This window comes from Gavia stellata, chromosome 7 (assembly GCF_030936135.1).
Source record: "Gavia stellata isolate bGavSte3 chromosome 7, bGavSte3.hap2, whole genome shotgun sequence".
Classification (NCBI taxonomy): Eukaryota; Metazoa; Chordata; class Aves; order Gaviiformes; family Gaviidae; genus Gavia; species Gavia stellata.
Genome location: NC_082600.1, coordinates 5411444 through 5429037, shown reverse-complemented (window position 1 = coordinate 5429037; position 17594 = coordinate 5411444). Strand labels below are relative to the sequence as shown.

Genomic DNA, 17594 nt, shown 5'->3' with positions numbered 1-17594 from the left:
AGTTGCCACCCCAGACCTGTGAAGCTGTTGTACACGGAGCTCAAGGCCTCTGGCCACCAGCATTAACACATGGCTCATGGCCTTAATTCAACAAGGAACATTTCCTGAATGTGTGTTTTCATAGCATCTCGCATGAGAAATAAAGTTAAGTATTTCACAGAGTCCAATAAAAGCAAGGTGGAGACTGCCTCTCACAGATGAGGTATATGCTAAATAGAAATAATGCTGCAGTATGCTTATGGGACCTGAGGAACTTGTACTGAATATAAACAAGGAAGAGGCACCTTCACGTTTATGACAGAAACCATGACAAGGAATTGAAGGCCAAAGGCATTTCTTCCCAATCTGCCTAGGCTGCCACTCTTGATGAAGATTAGCCACAAGGTTGTCTTGTGGAAGTAAGGACTCGGAACATGGAATCACAAAAGGATCTCATTGAAAAAGGCACTAGGAAGAAGCATACAGTTTTAGGTTAACAAGATTCATCCCATTTCCAATCACTGAGTGAGACAAAAACTGTACAGTTTGGGATTTTTAGAAAAAACGCTGCAGAGAAAAAATTTTTTAAACAGCAAAAGCGTAAAAAGAAAAGTAAAGCTATTTTCGAATTATTAAAATGCTGAACATTTATACAGCAAAATTATATTAAAAACAGCAGCAGACAAAGTACGTCCCATCACCATTGGCAAGGGACATGTAAAATGTTTATAAGGTTAACCGTAAAACAATTTTACAACCAAAATATGAACAGGCCAATTCAAGTATATATACACAGAATATATTAAAATCATAAATTATATATTTATACAAAGGGCACAAATATAGCAAAAAGCTATAGTTGATTAAACAGAACTGAGCTTGAATGACCAATTTCATCTAGAGATGTTACAATTTTCTCCCAAATTCTTTATTTTTTTTAAACCTGGATAGATTGATACCTCAGATACCAAGAGTACAGTAAGCAAAAGGAAAAACCCACAAATGAAAAGAGTTATTATTCTGTATGAAATGAAACTAACAGTGGGCGGGGTACATCTCATATGAAATTCTGATTTAATTATTTCCATAGTAAACATTTATCAGCTCTCTCAAAAAGTCAGGAATTTCAAGTGATCCACTTCAGGTGTACCACCCTGGTGCATATATTTGATTACATTTGAATGTTGTTTGATTTGCAAACATTTGAAAAAAAAAAATGGATACAAACACATCTCAATCTGCAAAAAAGGTGACAGATGGCAGCAGGTTGAAAACGGAACAAAAAATACTCAGCAGAACTAGAAATGATGCTCTCCTTACTAGCCAAAATGCTGTAAGTGAGCTTAAGAAAATAACTTATTTTTAATTGCTTTTTTATTTCAAAGTGTAACAGCATATAACCACAATCCATTGAAGCACTTGGGAATCTAAACAGTCCCATCCGTGGGCTTATATTTAAACAGGAACTAAGTGCTTTCCTGAATTCAGGTCTACATAAATAAGTTCTGTATAAGTTGTACCAAAACCTTCTGTCTTGCTGTGGCACTACCCCTTCATTAATGCATTTTTTAAAGGTTCACTACATCTCAATTAACCCAATGGTCCTGGGCATGCAAGAAGCAGTTAGGGCAAGCTAAGTTAAGCAGAAATAAAAAGGCCAGACTAAACATATACAGAACATTGGCTTAAAAACCAGAACTAAGTATGTAAAAAAAAAAAAGTAAAGCAGTTTCACCAGATGCAGGTTAAATGGGGAAAAAAAAGAAAAAAGTCAGCCATATACCATACATAATGAATAGTGGATATCTATTACACTGAAAGGAAATCAATGCAAACAGGATTTCCTCAGTTTCAAGTAATCCTTGATGCCTTTTTGGCCAGCTGTGTTATACCATAATAGGTATTTTAATAGCTTTTATACTCTACAACTTAGGCAGCTAATTTTTCTCTTACATATCCAATTATCTCCAGTGAACATTCACCTGTGGTTGTCCACACATTCCGTATTAGCTCCTTGAGAAACTATTCAAGTTAAATTATATTGCAAATTAAAGACAGTTACATTCTGTATGTTCCTTCTAGATTTGAAAAATAGGTTTTAAAGGCTTGTCAAAGTTTAGAAGAAAAAACCTTTCCATTAAAAAATCTTAGCTTAAAAAAATCATTAAGACACCTTTTTCTGATCCAGGGTACTAATAAAAAGATTACAAATATACTACAATTTGACCAAGAAGACTTCATGAATATGCTGCTTTTGAGCATGCAACACCACTGATATCTGTCAAGTTCCAGGTATCAATGTATCCCATTCCACCGCAGTCCCTCACAATTTCCTCGTCAGTTCCCCATCCCCACCCTACCACCCTATTAATAACATTATAAAAAAAGTCTAGAGTTAGTGGCAAAATCTTCACAGTAAATTGTTAAAGAAAATGTTATCATGGTCATTGCAAAGTGATATCAGTCAATTGGACCCTGAAAAATTAGCTTGATGCAGTTGTGTTCCCCAGACAGTTGTGTTGCACAAAAAGGGCAGGCAGCATGAAATGCATGAGTACCATGAGGCAGTGGGATTTGAGACCAGTATTTTGCAGACTTCTCAGAGCACACATGTCCACAGGGGGTGAAAGCATGAGTTGGAGGACCAGCATCCACATAAAAGCCTGCTTCACAACCAAGCCAAAGAGGCACATAGGGGCCAATGGTTCTGCACATAGGACACTCCCGCTCATTGGCTTCTGTGTCACTGCGATGTCCCCAGTTGTGATAGCCATGAACATGACCGCAGCTGAGGTACGCCCAAGGCTGCTTCTCTTCTACCACATCTTTACGGTTGATGCTGGGAAATGCTAAAGTGTTTAACCCAACAGGACACTGTGGTCTGGCAGCGTTTATCTCCTGTCGCAGAGCTTCAATGTGTTTCTGAGTTGGAGTGTGAAACAGTCCATCTGCCGTTCTCCACAGAAGGGTGGCTCCACACAGGTCAATGAGAGAGCCATCTTGTAGGACGTTGGTCTCATTTTCTACCTAGTGGTAGAAAACAAGGATAATTAGTTAAGCACAAGAGCTTTTACAGACAACTGAATTAGTTCTGTTAACGTGTCATCTTTCTCACCAAGTCGCTACCCTCCCTAGCATGCTACCTAATTTGTCCTATTGTTACGGTGTGGCCCCCCATTTGTTTGAATCCATCTCTTATTCTATATTTAAGATTATAATGAGCATTGGTCTCTTACTCTGTGCTTGTACAGGAGGTCCTAAATTTGCAACTCTTACATGCTATGGCAATACTAATTATACACAGTCTGCCTGCCTGTAATTCTTTGGGAAAGGTATTACATTAGTAATCACTAACTTCTTCACAAATACCCCCGACCTCTGAGCATGCTACGTTTTTCTCTCTCATATTGATTCTCTGTATGCCTTTGTCATGTTTAAGCTAAGTCATGATAGACTGAAGAGGAAACTTGCCATTCCCTGAGGGCTGGATTAGCAGATTGCTCCCCTGGAATTCTTTGCCCATGTAGACTGGCAGAAGCTGCTCACATAGCAGAAGATCCTTTTTGGACTAAAAACTGCTACCCAGGACAGACCAGCTGTCCTGCCACTCAGACACCATTTTTTTTGGCTTGTGGCAAGTATAATACATTTTGCAGAAGCATGAACTCCCACAGTGTACCTCATCAACGGTGAAACTCTTCCACAGATACATTAGGGGTAAGTGACAAATGCAATGCTAGCTACCTGCACAGGCACTTGCATAGATTATCATTACAGTAGAGTGAATTACTAGTTGAATTTCTCAAGTGACAAGCTTGACAAGTGAGCCACACAGGCTCAACTTCTGAACAATTAACCGTCCCAGCTAGTTAGGCCCTTTATTTAATGAGGTATTCCATGCAAATACAACCCCTATGTGCATTGCCTAAAGGCTTCTCTCATCTGACTAAAAGCAGGTACTTAAAACATTTTTCCAGGGATTATGCCAAACACATGTTGTTCTTTGCTGACATAGTCTTTAATTTATTTTAATGTCACAAACACATAAGCAACTTGTGCTACTGCTACCAGTTCAGTAATGATGAATATATATAAAAAGGTCTTTTATGAAATTAAAGAGGAAAACAGACCTACTGCCTGGCTTTATACATAGAAAGTAGATAGAAAATACCACTAAGGCAAAATACCCAAATACAAATACATTAAGTAGGTCACATGAAATCATCATGGCTGCCTAAGAATACTATGAATAACAACCAATTTGGCATTTACATTTTAATCCAGTTTAAATTCACAGATTAACTGTGGATCATCCTTGCACAAAACACCTAGATGGTACAATACAGTCTACAGATAAGAGGTCACCAGTTTAAAGTACTTCCAGCAGAAAAATGCTGCGGTTCAAGTAGAGATGAGAGAAGCCTTGATTTGATGCACTTTTCAGATAATTCCTTCACAAACAGCAAAGCAAAAAGCTTTCTCGTATGCAATGTGTTCAATTCATTATACAGTGTGCATTTGGTTTTATGAACCCAATCAACGAATACTGATCATATCAATACCAGTGTGCCATGCAATTTTATTTAAATGAGAATTCAAGTAATTTTGGATGCAGGGAAGGGAATTTATTTGTTTTAGTATGCCTTTCTTTAGCAGCACTAAAAAGGTGTTTCGCTAACCACGTACAAAGGGCGCAATTGCAACATCATCTGTCCCAGTCCCCGAGGCGATGTTTGCCTGCCACCATTAAAGTGACAAAGCAATTTATGTACTGCAGGCTGTCTACTGAAAACAGAACAAAATAGTCAAACTCCATTTTCCTAATTCCTTTAAGCAGTCAGTTTTCTGCAAAGCTGGAAAGTCAGTTCAGTGCGAATATGTGGGATACCTCTAACACCATCAAGCTAATGGGAACTCAAGATAGCAGCAGAAAAGCAACTTTGGCTTGAAGAGAAGGATATTCCCCCTGCCACACACACTCTCATAATCTTTAGAGTCTAGCAGCTGGATGATAAATAAAGTTACAAAAGAAAAGGGGTATCTTCAGCTGCTGTGAAGGTGCCCCTTGAACATCCTCTCACTTCTTGAACCCTAACAAAGAGCAGAATGGGCTTTTCCAGGTCTGCAGGCAGGACAGCATTCTAACCTACCCAGAGACAGAGAGGACTTCTGGGGAAGCTCATCTGCCTGACTGGAAATCTGGTCGTCTGTGTATTTTGCTGGGCTAGTTCTATACAGTGGTGTTTGATTATTTTTTTTTTTGATCCCCTCCTTGAGGGCAGGGGGAAATGGGATGAGCCATGATAGCATTTGTAGGCCCCACAGATCTTGGAGAGGGGAAAGAACAAGAGCACTATGCGAATTCCCTCCCATCTTCTATGGCAAAGTGGACACATTCTTTCAGGGGAACCTCTCTCCTGGTTACGTATGCCACAGGTCTCTGTGGCAGCTGCAATCTCTCACTTGTGGTAAAGGCAAAGCTCATCCTGCTTCACAGGATAAAACAGGAATATACTTAGCAGGGCTTATTTATCTTCCTAGTGGCAGGTAAATCAAACAGAAGCTGCGTTATCCAAATTTGTTTTGCATGCAAGTGGACTCTTCCTTTTAAGACAGTACTGCAAAAGACAGCTCCTCATGCAGTAACTTCCAGATGTCCCCATGTCCCAGGAGAACATTTCAGAGATGGAGATGCAAGAGCAAAGTTTATTTAGCTTTACACTCTCTGCTATTTCAGTTGGAAAACTGACATTAGCAGAAAACTTGAAGTGTTCTCCTGTATAGAAACAGAATAGCAGTACAGAATCTACTGTAACACACATCTACTTAGACGATTTCAGTGCCCACCACCCAGGGACAACACTATTACTCTGCAGTCACCCTGCAACTGCCTCCATTCAATGCCAGGAAAACAAGTATCCCTTGTTCTGTTCTAATTACCAGTTACTTTTAACTTACCAGTTTCCCCCTTTGTTGAGCAGATCTGGTTTCCCGGAGAGTGTACACATCACCACAGACTGAGATTTCCCGCCAAACTCCAGGTTTAGACTCCTCCGTGAACCCTCCTTTTGGATGCATGACCAGCACCCCATTAGTTGTCAATCCATCCATGTGGCCATCAGGATTTTTCCACTTCGCCGCTTTTTCCTGCACGTGACAACCACACCAGGAAAGAAAGAGTTTGTCTAAAAGTTTATGGACTAAAGTTTTATATGCTGAAGTTTTACTAGCACTGTCTAAAACACAACATTTCCTCAACGGCTGGCAGTACTTAAACATAGATTTACAAAAAAAGCATTTTTAAGAATATCTTGTGCCAGAGTGGTAACATCTTTTGCTTATGCATCTTCAATTACTATTCTATCTTAAATATTATTATTTTTAACTCAGTTGAGTGCCTCTGACTTCAGGTCAGGTAAGAGTTAAGGTCAGTAGCATAGTCCTAACTACTGTAATGGGGCACATCCTTTCCACAGCACAGCTGATGGGCTCCTTGGCCTTCAGCACTCAGAGCTGCAACAGTGAGTTGCAGTCACAAAGAATATCAAGAATGTATCAAACCAACCTAGAGAAAATCCACTAACAGTTACTAAAATAGAGCTTCATTGTTAAAGACAATTATGACCATGAGTCCACGCTGGTAATAAATCTGGCACATAAAACTGCAGTTTCCACTTAACACTGCAGCTGGTACACTGGAGTAATAAAAGTCTAAGACAACAGTGTAAGTTATCAACTAGTACAAGGGAATTTGGGGGCTTGAAAATAACAGAATAAAAAAAACCAGAGTTTGCTCATACCTAACGTAATCATTAGTAGTACTTACACCAAGAAATATATTTTTAGACGAGTCAAATCCAGCTGCAAAAATCCTTGCTGTATATGGTGGGCTCCTGTCACAAACAATCCTGCATGCAAAACGGGATATGGTGCTTTGCGTAATCTGGGTTTCATCATTATTTTGACTTCCAGAAATAGTATCTGTTACTACAAAGTCTATGGGGCTTTCTGTTGACCTCCCAACCTGCAAAAAATTAAAATAATGGTATAATTAGAAAAAGCCATAGAAATATCAGATGTTGATGACATCAGTAAACTATTGTCTACTGAATTTTTGGATGGCAAGATCCAACCAGAGACCAATCTGTATTTTCACATTTGTCCTAGGCACAAATACATCACTGACATGGCAAGACGAATTTTCACTTACTACAACTGATACACATGCTTGCCCAACACAGCTGCAGTGAATTGTTTGATAAAGTATTGTCAACAGCATGAAAGTATGATCACCTTGGTATTTCATAATCCAACCACTACATTCTGTCAATTAAGAAAACACTAGCTTGAAATGACAAGTTTTAGTCACATTTCTAGTTCCAAGTCAATTTGCCATAAAAATAAAGGACTATTTTTAGACCCAGAGTTTTGTTATTTTGATGCATGATAACAACAAGCTACCCACCTTCATGTTTTCAGAATCTGTAGTTCCAGAAAAGAAGAGTTTTCAGGTAATACCCACAATACGATTAAATTTATTCCTAATCATGTGTGTCCGTGACTAAAGAAATTTAAAAACTTTCTTCAGCAGAAATAACACATAGCTGATCAGTAGGCAAGAATATTTTTCTATCTATAAATTTAATTCTAAAACTGGAAACATCTAGGCATCTGGAGCAGAAAACTTCATTACAAAAAATGGACAGAGGGAACTGACTGCCAACCAAATGTACAGTGAGACTTTATCAATACTTCTATAGGTAAATTAATGTTATGCCAACTTTGAGCATAACTAGGAAAGTGGAGCTGAGGAACAAGGAGTGGAACAGAATATTAAAGACCTTGTGATCAAACAGAAGAAAATTAAGAATATTCTTCACATGAAACTACCTTCAATATCAGGAATCTACATTTATGTAAAATAACCTCCTCACTAAACATGGTCTCATTGTCCCCCAAGAAGTTACATTCTGCATAGCTTCTTGCTCTTCAAAGCTAGGTCTGGGGAGACGTGTATAGTTCTATCATTAACAAACACCTCTGCAAACTAAATTAGCTGTAAAGAAGCATTATTCAAGAGCCAAGGAAAGTGACATTATTAATTCTTAACCCTCATCACAACTGAACTGATAGCAACAGTACAGCAATCTCTCCCAGACTTCTCTTCTGCCTTCAGTTCTACTTTACAGTCAGTGTTAAACTCAAGACATGAATTTCCACATGTGTTCAAGTGACACATCCAGTTACTTTCTCCACATCACAGGCCTCAACCCAAGTATAAAATGTGATGAACTTACTGCAGAAGCGCCAAGGAAATACTAAAAAAAGGCCTAATCAAAAGTATGCACTGCAATTTTTCACAGAAAGTAAAGTGACTACTAGAATACTCAAGACAGAGTTTAGAAACTGTTTAATATGGGACATTGCTGATTTATGTAACTTGACATGTTGAAGCTAAAACTTAAAACTATATTCTTCTTCCTTTTACAGTATTCTTTCTAACAGGCTTCTATTTCCCACTCAATGCAATTCCTGCTAAGACTCAGCACCAACCAGCATCAGGAAGCTTATTTGTAACTTTTGACTACTCTCTACCTGTATGTGAAGTTTCTTAAAGGATAATCAATAATGAACATGAAATACATTTGTTCCTAACAAGTTTTTGCCTGTTGCAGTCTCTCAAATAGATCACATTCTCAAAGCTTTTAGATGCAATTAGAGAAAAACCTGCCTTATTTTTCCTTAAAGGATGACAAAATACGCAAGTGTTTGCTCCCAGTCTTCCTCACATCATGCCAATCAGTCAACATGAAATACAAATATGTTTGGATATAAGCATTAAAATCTAAAAACTTTATTACTTTATTTATATGTCTAATTTGTGTCACAAGTGTGTCTATACAACGTCAAATATTTTAAGCATTTGGTTTTCTTTTCTCTTGAAAAAGCCTTCTAGAGGATCAATCCCATGTATTGTGCTATACTACTTAAAATAATTTCTAGTGTTGAAGTACCCTTCAAAACACAGCAATTTCCCCATGCTCTGTATCAAGTCCAAATTTTGCGTGTGAGATCATCAGAAAAGAAAGCCACCAGAAACAAATGAAGAACTTGATGCTACCAACATTTACTCACCAAAAATTTTAACTTATCTGATGTTGCAGTTGCACTACAGTCACTACAGACATAGCTCCATTATTCAAAGGTACTCTTTACAGACTTTATTACCCATTTTTCTTCCATTTTCCTCTATAGCACAGAAGACTATTCTTTTCAGTAATTTTAGGCTATATTTTGGGACTCTTGTTAACTGTGTCATATTCGATATTATTTCACTAAGTTACTTCCAATAACAAACCATAAATCTTCCAACTGATGCATAAGACAGCTTCTGTTGTCTACACTACAGGCTATTGTTAAAAGCTGCGTAAAAACCAGGCAGTCAATAAATTTGCTAGTGTCTACTGTCAATCAAAGAAGTGCTATTAAAAACGCTCACTCTCCTGAGACAACGCAAAACCAGACAACCTGCCAGCAGATAATTTAACAGCTGCAGATTCTTGGACTTCAACAGAATTTCACTCTGATGATGATAGGGAGAATTGGACCATGCATCTTCTGCAGGCCTGTTCTTCAGAAAAAAAAAAATCAGTTCTTCATATTGAATGTACCTGGTTCTTGTATAAACTTGTAGTTATTTAGGGTACTGGCTACACATTTTGGTTCCTTGTAGTGGTATGAACAGGTATAATCAACCCATTCTTGTCACATCAAACCATGAAGGAGCAGGCTCTGCTCCAACTGATGCTCCAGCAACAGAATGGTTACTAAAGTCTGAAGAAAGTCTTTATTTTTAGCAGCATATAGATGCTGCAGCACATAGACTTTGGGAGATGCCAGATGGAACACATTAGTACATTCTTTTTGTTATTACGTGAAGAAATCTGATCTGTAGGTCACTAAAACAAAGCTATATAGTAGCATTTGTGCACAAATTTCACTACAGAATTACATTAAGGAAAAAATAAGGATATAAGAACAGAATCATGAGATGTCCAGGACAACCTTTCAAAGCTGCTGAACACCCGCAAGTTTCAAATCCCTGCAGCACAAGGTTGTGAAGCTGTTTTATTGAAGTGATCCAGCAGGAGATGTTTATCAGGTGACTGAGAAGGATACAAGTAAGCAGGGAAGACAAGAGCACTGATTTCTGCATTGTTTCCAGCTTTCAAGAAACAATATCCCTGGTTAGGACTTTAAGTAATATTTTCAAACGCTCTTAAAAGAGTATGCTTACTTGTAAATAACTCTTCATGTTATCTTCAGAAAAGAGCAAGTAGAAGAACAGGGGGTAGGACTACTCCTGTATGAAAATTCATCATGCTTCCATTGAATATGAATATAACCTGCACGGCTAACAAATGATGTGTGTCTGCGTGGAGGGGCAGGTAGAGTGCGTGCATGGTGATATAAACCACTTAACTGCTAAGTTATATGCATGAAAATATGGTCATTTTTATTTTATTATGGAAAATGTCAAGAAAATTGGTATTTAGACAGCCTGAACACTGCTTTTCAATGCCTTCTGAATTTCTTTACTGCCGCTTGTAGAGTCTCCCCACATTTTCCATATGTGCCTCACTTCTGATAAGCGTAGTATACTCATGCTTCTGCTCGGTTATAAGCTTGGAAAGCATAAAACAAGAAGCTATTCTGAGTTTGAAATCTTCAAAATTTTCCAGTTTGTTTCTGGAAAAACTGCAGAATACAAGTCACCAACACAACATTTCTCACGTTTTCCTTCAAAGAGAAGGACTGACAACAGACCCTCAAGGTGGAAGATGGGAAAAGGTGGCATCTTTTTTACTAACTGTGAAATCTCCCTCATTTTCATGGGAAACCAGCTCTAACCCAATGGATTCAATCCTTACAGGTTATAAATGGTACCCTGACCAACAAAATAAGACCTCTGCCATCCCTTTTCCCTATTTCAGGTCCCACTCACTAAGTTGTTACTAACAACTGCCTTTCTAAGCTTCTCACATTCCTTACTATGATTACCTTAGTGAAGTCAAGCAGTGCTACCATCCCATTTTACAGAGGGGAAGACTGAGATTAAAAAAAAAAAATCTAAGTGATTTGCCCAAGATAATACAGATAACATCAGCAGCCAAGGAGGGGCCTCAAGCCTCAAGATAATCCTGTGATGCAGGCATTATCCTTCCCTTTTCAGCTTCCACATCCTTGCCAGAGTTCTACAAAAGCCAGGAAAACATGTTTGAAAATAAAACAGCAAACTCCAAGGACTGTCTATTCAAGCAATGCTTGATCAACAGTAAGGTTTTACTCTGTGGATCAATAAAGACAACGTGGAATTTGCCATCATGTACCACAGGGCAGCACAAAACAGACGTCAAGTAACTCTTGTCTGACCACCTACAATCAGATTACTAAGAATAATTAAAACCTAATGGCTTATCTAAATAATGGAAACCTCTTCAGCTGCTGTCTGGCATCATTTGAGCAGCAAAATATTGCCACAGTCTACCAGACTATTCCTTTTCCCATTCTCACAGCTATCAGACCCTCTAGGCCAATGCTTGCAGTGCGATTCTCAGAAGACAGCTACAGAGAGTGGAAACATGAACCAGGACACATTGCTTGAGGTGAAGTTGAGATCAAGTCACAGCATGACAGTCTACACATCTAAAGACAGAAGAAACAGACTGCACTGAAAAGAGGAATTTTAACAATACAGAATCCTTAACCCTGACACATTAGCCATTTGAGGGGGTACCAGAAGGACTGAGACTCGCTACCAACACAAGACTCAGCTCAAAAAGTTTTAAGATGAGATAGTTTGACCTGTTACAAGCCAAATCAGTGACGTAACTACAGATGTATGGCAGATAATTGCCTGAACCATAGGCAGCCTCTCACAGGTGCATTAGTACATGGGCCAAAATTAGGGCTTTTGTGACATTTCACCAGGCACCTGAGAGCTGCTGGAAGGACAAAGCATGAGCTGTGCTTGTAAAGCAGCAGTAAGAGAGGTGCCAGCCGTGGAAGTGCGGTAGGTCTCTGGTTCAGGCAGCACAGTCCAAGTCATCTTGGTGCACTACCCTGTGCAAATTCCTCCTCCACCGAGCATTCCTCCGGAAGGGGAGCAGGGGAAGGTATGTTGTTAGCTGGGCTAGGTTATGCTTAACCAGCCAATTCCTCACTGAGCCAAACCCCTGTTTTAGATCCAAAGCATCCTTAATTAGCTCCCTTAACCTACTGCCTTAGACAAGAATCACCTGAACTGCAGTCTGTGGAGCACTGCTTTGCCTATGCTGTATCGCCTCACCTCAGGCTGCTGGATTTCATTGGAGTGACAGCTAAGCACCTCAACCTACCTAATTCTTTATCAATATCCCCCCCAAGTAAAAGCTGTAACTACCACTAGGACATCATGCAATCAAGAAAAGCGCTATCTGTACAATACAACCAGAAAAGCATCTGTTCTGCAACTCTTTATTCATTTTTTAGTGTACACAAGTGGAAAAATTCCAGCTTTCAAAAATGTTTTTTCAAAATTTACGTAAAGAAAATGTTTCCCTGGAGCTACTCAAGGCATAAAAGCATCTTGCAGAGATAAACGAGTATCACACAGTAACCCAAAAGGAGGGGTTGCATCTTCCTTTTACTAGTTAACACAGAAAAACCTATTTCAGTTCACTGTGGCTGTGTGATCCTTTTCTAACTACCTATTCATGCAGCACCAAGTGAACAAGACCAGTTTTAACCATCTGTATTTGGACCTAATGGTTCCAAAGTCACACTAGATAAAATTTTATATAGAGCAAAAAACGTAAGCTACATGAAGCAAAAACATTTTCATCTTGACAGAACCATTTCCTCTTCTGTCAACAACACTCAGCTGCTGACCCTTCTAAACATGAAAGACTGAATGAGGAGGGGTAACAATTCATGATAAGATGCTCTAATTACAGAGGTCACTGACAAGACAGACCCAATTAGTCTAGACTGGAAAAGGTTGTGCATGCTTGAGGTTTAAGTTTGTACAGAATTTCTGCTCTCTTGTTATATATAAAAATAAGAATTGCACAAGAAAATAACTTAGGTTACCAGAATGTTAGATGATGCAGAAAAACAAATGTACACATGGGAGAGTGAAAACATGTTAGACAGAAGGTAGCTTAGAGAAACTCAGCACAGTCCCCTACACCATTTGATATATTCGCACATCCTTCAGGAACAGTTGTCTTTATCAAGTTGGGCAGAGAGGAACCTTATGAAGTTCAACAAAGGCAAGTGTAGGGTACTGCACTTGGGGCAGAATAACCCCATGCATCAGGACAGGTGAGGGGCTGACCTGCTGGAGAGCAGCTCTGTGGAAAGGGACTTGGGAGTCCTGGGGGACAACAGGATGACCATGAACCAGCAATGTGCCCTTGGGGCCAAGAAGGCCAATGGCATCCTGGGGTGTATCAAGAAGAGTGTGGCTAGCAGGGCGAGGGAGGTTATCCTCCCCTTCTACTCTGCCCTGGTGGGGCCGCATCTGGAGTACTGTGTTCATTTCTGGGCTCCCCGGTTCAAGAAGGACAGGGAGCTGCTGGAGAGGGTACAACAAAGGGCTACGAAGATGATTAGGGGACTGAAACATCTTTCTTATGAGGAAAGGCTGAGGGGCTTGGGTCTTTATAGTCTGGAGAAGAGAAGACTGAGGGAGCATCTTATGAATGCTTATAAATACTTAAGGGGTGGGTGCCAGGGGGATGGGGCCAGTCTTTTTTCAGTGGTGCCCAGTGACAGGATGAGAGGTAACGGGCACAAACTTGGTCATGGGAAGTTCCATCTAAACATGAAGAGGAACTTCTTTCCTTTGAGGGTGGCAGAGCACTGGAAAAGGCTGCCCAGAGAGGTTGTGGAATCTCCTTCTCTGGAGATATTCAAAACTCGCCTGGACATGTTCCTGTGCAATCTGCTCTAGGTGAACCTGCTCTGGTGGGGGGGTTGGACTAGATGATCTCCAGAGGTCTTTCCAACCCCTATCATTCTGCGATTCTGTGACCATTCCATCACCAGTTTGTCTCCTTTAGTGCACAGCTCCCATATTCCCCTCCCTACCTTTGCTTTTACCTTGCTCCTTTCCCATCCCATGTCCTACTCCCACCCACTTCCTTTTTACTCCAGCTACTTCATTAACTGGAGGGTGGGGGGTGTATTCTTGTGCTTATTCATGAATCCAAACAGAGCACACATTTCTTTCTGGCACTATTTGTACGGTTGCTACACTGTCCTTGCAGAAAAAGCAGAGTACAGTGAAAGCAGTAAGGCAGTGAGGATATTAACAGATGCTGGCACTGGTTTGAGAAGAGCAGACAACGCAAAATTTCAAACGCTCCCATATTAACACAACTGGGTTCACCCATGAAAATTCCACAGATCACAGAGAATACTCAGAAGAATATAACGAAGTACCATGGTTCCATATGCTACTTTTAAAAAAACAATGCATACATTGCATAGAGTCTTACCTGAAACATGTCTGTATCTTTATCATGAGTATACTCCACTACAACAGTCTGGTTTCTGGATAATGTGTAAGAGATACTGTGCTGACCTTTACAGCTGATCGCCTGTTGAATAAAAGAATATGTCTATTATACACAGCTTCCACATAAATGTTATAATCAAATTCATTTCACTATATAAACACCTTTACTACGATCAGAAAAAGCAGTGTATTGGAACATTTTATTACAAGGCTGGGTAAACACATAGAATAGGACTTTTTTGTTTTGATGTTAATGGAAAACCCCAAGCTGCACTTGCTTGTTTCTAGTTCTAAAGTACCCAGTACCTACCATTTTCATAGTTTAAGACTCTAAACACATGGTTTTCTCTCTGAAATGATACTAAGTTCCTAACCCTCATAGGAACTTGTACCCCAGCAAAGACCTGGGGTTTAATGTTCTTTGGTTTATTTGTTTTTTAAAGCAAAAAAGCAGTACAATTGATTTCCAGTTAAATGTACCAGGATTTCAGAGGTAGGGCTATCATTACAGTTGAGCAGATTTCTAGTTATATAAAACTGCTAAGCGCTATTTGGTATCAATTGTGATGAAGAGTGAGCACTTTCAACCTGGTTTTCCTCATCAAAGGGTACTTCTTACTATCTGCCAAAGGAAACTGATTCTCTATAGATACGGATATAGCAAAGACTAAATAGCATTTCAGTATTTAAAACAAGACTAGGAGAGGACAAATCCTGTTGTTCTGCTGTATCTGACTAGGACCGAATTCTTTACTTGTTAAGACTTCCCAGGTTTACACCTCTAGGTTGTCTTTTTCAAGAAGGTTTTACTAGTCCAGCAATGACTTAACAGAACAGAGGTATCACCCCAACACAGGAGTAGTCCCAACTCAAAAAGAAACAGTGACAAACAGTTTTCCTTGATAGACACAGAGCACAGAGAGCCGTAAGAAGGGGCAGGGCCCAGCGATCCTTCCAGAGCCTTTGAGACTCAACATGCAAGTTTTTTGTGGCGCTGATGATAGTTTCAAGCTTGAAAGACTAACACTCACTTCAAATGATGAAGCGGTGTCAAAGTGCAATTGCACTAGCTGTACAATGTAAATGCACTAGCAAAAGCTTCAGGACAGAGGGAAACAAGCTGAGAAACTAAATTTATTGGCTAACAGGGAAATATATGTAAATATAACGTCCATATAACTGCACACAATTGTGAAAGGTAATGACTGTTACTGCTCAGAAAACATTTTGCAGACACTTAAGTATTGTATTAATAGGTTAATTAAAGCTTTCTCCAGTTTTCTGCTAAGGAGGATAATTTTCTGGAAGATGTTCCCTCACTAGCTGCATTCCTTCATGCTGCTTTTCGCCTACAAAATTCACAGATAGGAATGATTAAACTAAGCAACTAAATATATTCTACTCATCTGTCTGTCATCTCTCACAAAAGTCTAAATGATCCCAAAGCTACAGATCAATTATTAAACAAATCATTAGAAGTCTTACTGAATGTTGGAGGTACTAAACACCTACATGCATACTAAAAGCCTACTAAGGGTTAGCAAAAGTATCTGGCACAGAATTATTGAAAAACCATAATGGAAGAATTCTTTTTTGTAAGCCGCATGCATTTACAGCAACAGATTAGAGGCCACTTTTACAACATGCCCCTCGCTGAAAGCTCTTAGCAGCTCCAACACCTGCTAAAGATTTAGGCTTTGGTGATACTACCTGGAGGCAAAGGACTGGGCAAGAGGACCTTTCCCAGTCCCTTCCAGTATTTTTTTTCCTGCAGTGAAGCTTTTAACAAAACTTGAAGCCATAAAGTCTAGTTTCCCTGATTTTGTTCCGACAGTTGTAACAAGAGCTGCAAAGTGAGGTAAACATATTTGGTAACCAGCGATACAGATTCTCTTATTTCCCAGTTTAAGTTTATAGTGTTTTGTAACAACCATTACACTGGCACACAGCAAGCTGCAAGAACAAACAGCATCTCGAGATGCAATTCAAATGAAGTCACTAATGCTTTGTGACCTGCTAGGACACTGAACTGTAAGTCTGAAGCGTGTATCAAGAGCTTTTCCTCTATGCATGTTTGACAACTAAACAAGGGGATCTCGAGCCCTGAGCAGGTCTCAAGTGTTCCTACAATATAAATGAAATAAAGTGATGAACAGGAGACCCTTACACCTTGCATTTTAAGCATAATATGGCAATAATCAATTCATATTCATATTATCAGATATCATCATTTCAAACATCAGAAAGTAATAGCTTTCACACACAAAATTTTCATTCATTTCCACAAAAACGTGCTGCAACTGAGGATACAGTGGAGGACATGCCCATCGGCAGCAGTTAACACGATGGTCCTGGCTTCAGCTCCAGCCAGTCTGTGCAGCACTGACCACCAGCAACCGGGTAAAATTCCCAGGCACTGATGTGTACCCTAAGCTTATGCTCTTGTCAGACAAGATACTGGATCAAATAGAAACTTTGGCGAGACCCAAAATTGAAAGTTTTAAGGTCCAATGGAAAAACCAAGGGGGGAAGGTAAGAACTTCCAGAATTACTAAGTAAGGTCGTGTCCTACACCTACAACTTTAGGGCTTAGATATGTTAATAATTCCCATTAGGCTGACCAGGGTCAGTATCTCCTCTGAAATATTAGGGTAGGACATAATCTTTTCTCTGTGTGTTCCTTTCCCCTCCCAACTTTTCTTCCTCATCTTATTTCCCCTCCTCTTTGTCTTCCACTATTTAAACAGAGTTATTTTCAGTGTGAAATGCTGCATTTCGTTTCCTGGAATTGTGTTATCATTTTTCGAAAAAAGCTAAGAACATTATGAGAAATGTTTCAACTTGTGTGCTTTCACAGTCTGCTCAGCACCAACAGTTGCTCCAATTCAAAGACATTTTACAGGCATTTTAATTGCTGGTCTCAAAGCAATTGGCCACTTCCAAGTTAAAACAAAAAGTAACAGAATTTCAGGAACCACACAAAACAGAAGAACTAGAACTATTCACAATGACTATGACAAGTGAAAGGTAAGTATCTCAATAAAACAGTATT

At 39.4% G+C, this 17594-nt stretch overlaps 1 protein-coding gene across 1 annotated transcript in view; it reads right to left on the bottom strand.

The window, feature by feature from the left end:
• Nucleotides 1–2439: 2439 nt before the first annotated feature.
• The window catches only part of PELI2 (pellino E3 ubiquitin protein ligase family member 2), a 76392-nt gene continuing 61237 nt past the window's right edge, over nt 2440–17594 (bottom strand). Inside the window, exons 3-6 of the mRNA XM_059819787.1 lie at nt 14523–14624; nt 6806–7003; nt 5938–6126; nt 2440–3006 (exon numbers count right to left, since the gene is read on the bottom strand). Coding sequence (XP_059675770.1) covers nt 2440–3006; nt 5938–6126; nt 6806–7003; nt 14523–14624 — 1056 coding nt within the window. The remainder of the gene's footprint in view (nt 3007–5937; nt 6127–6805; nt 7004–14522; nt 14625–17594) is intronic.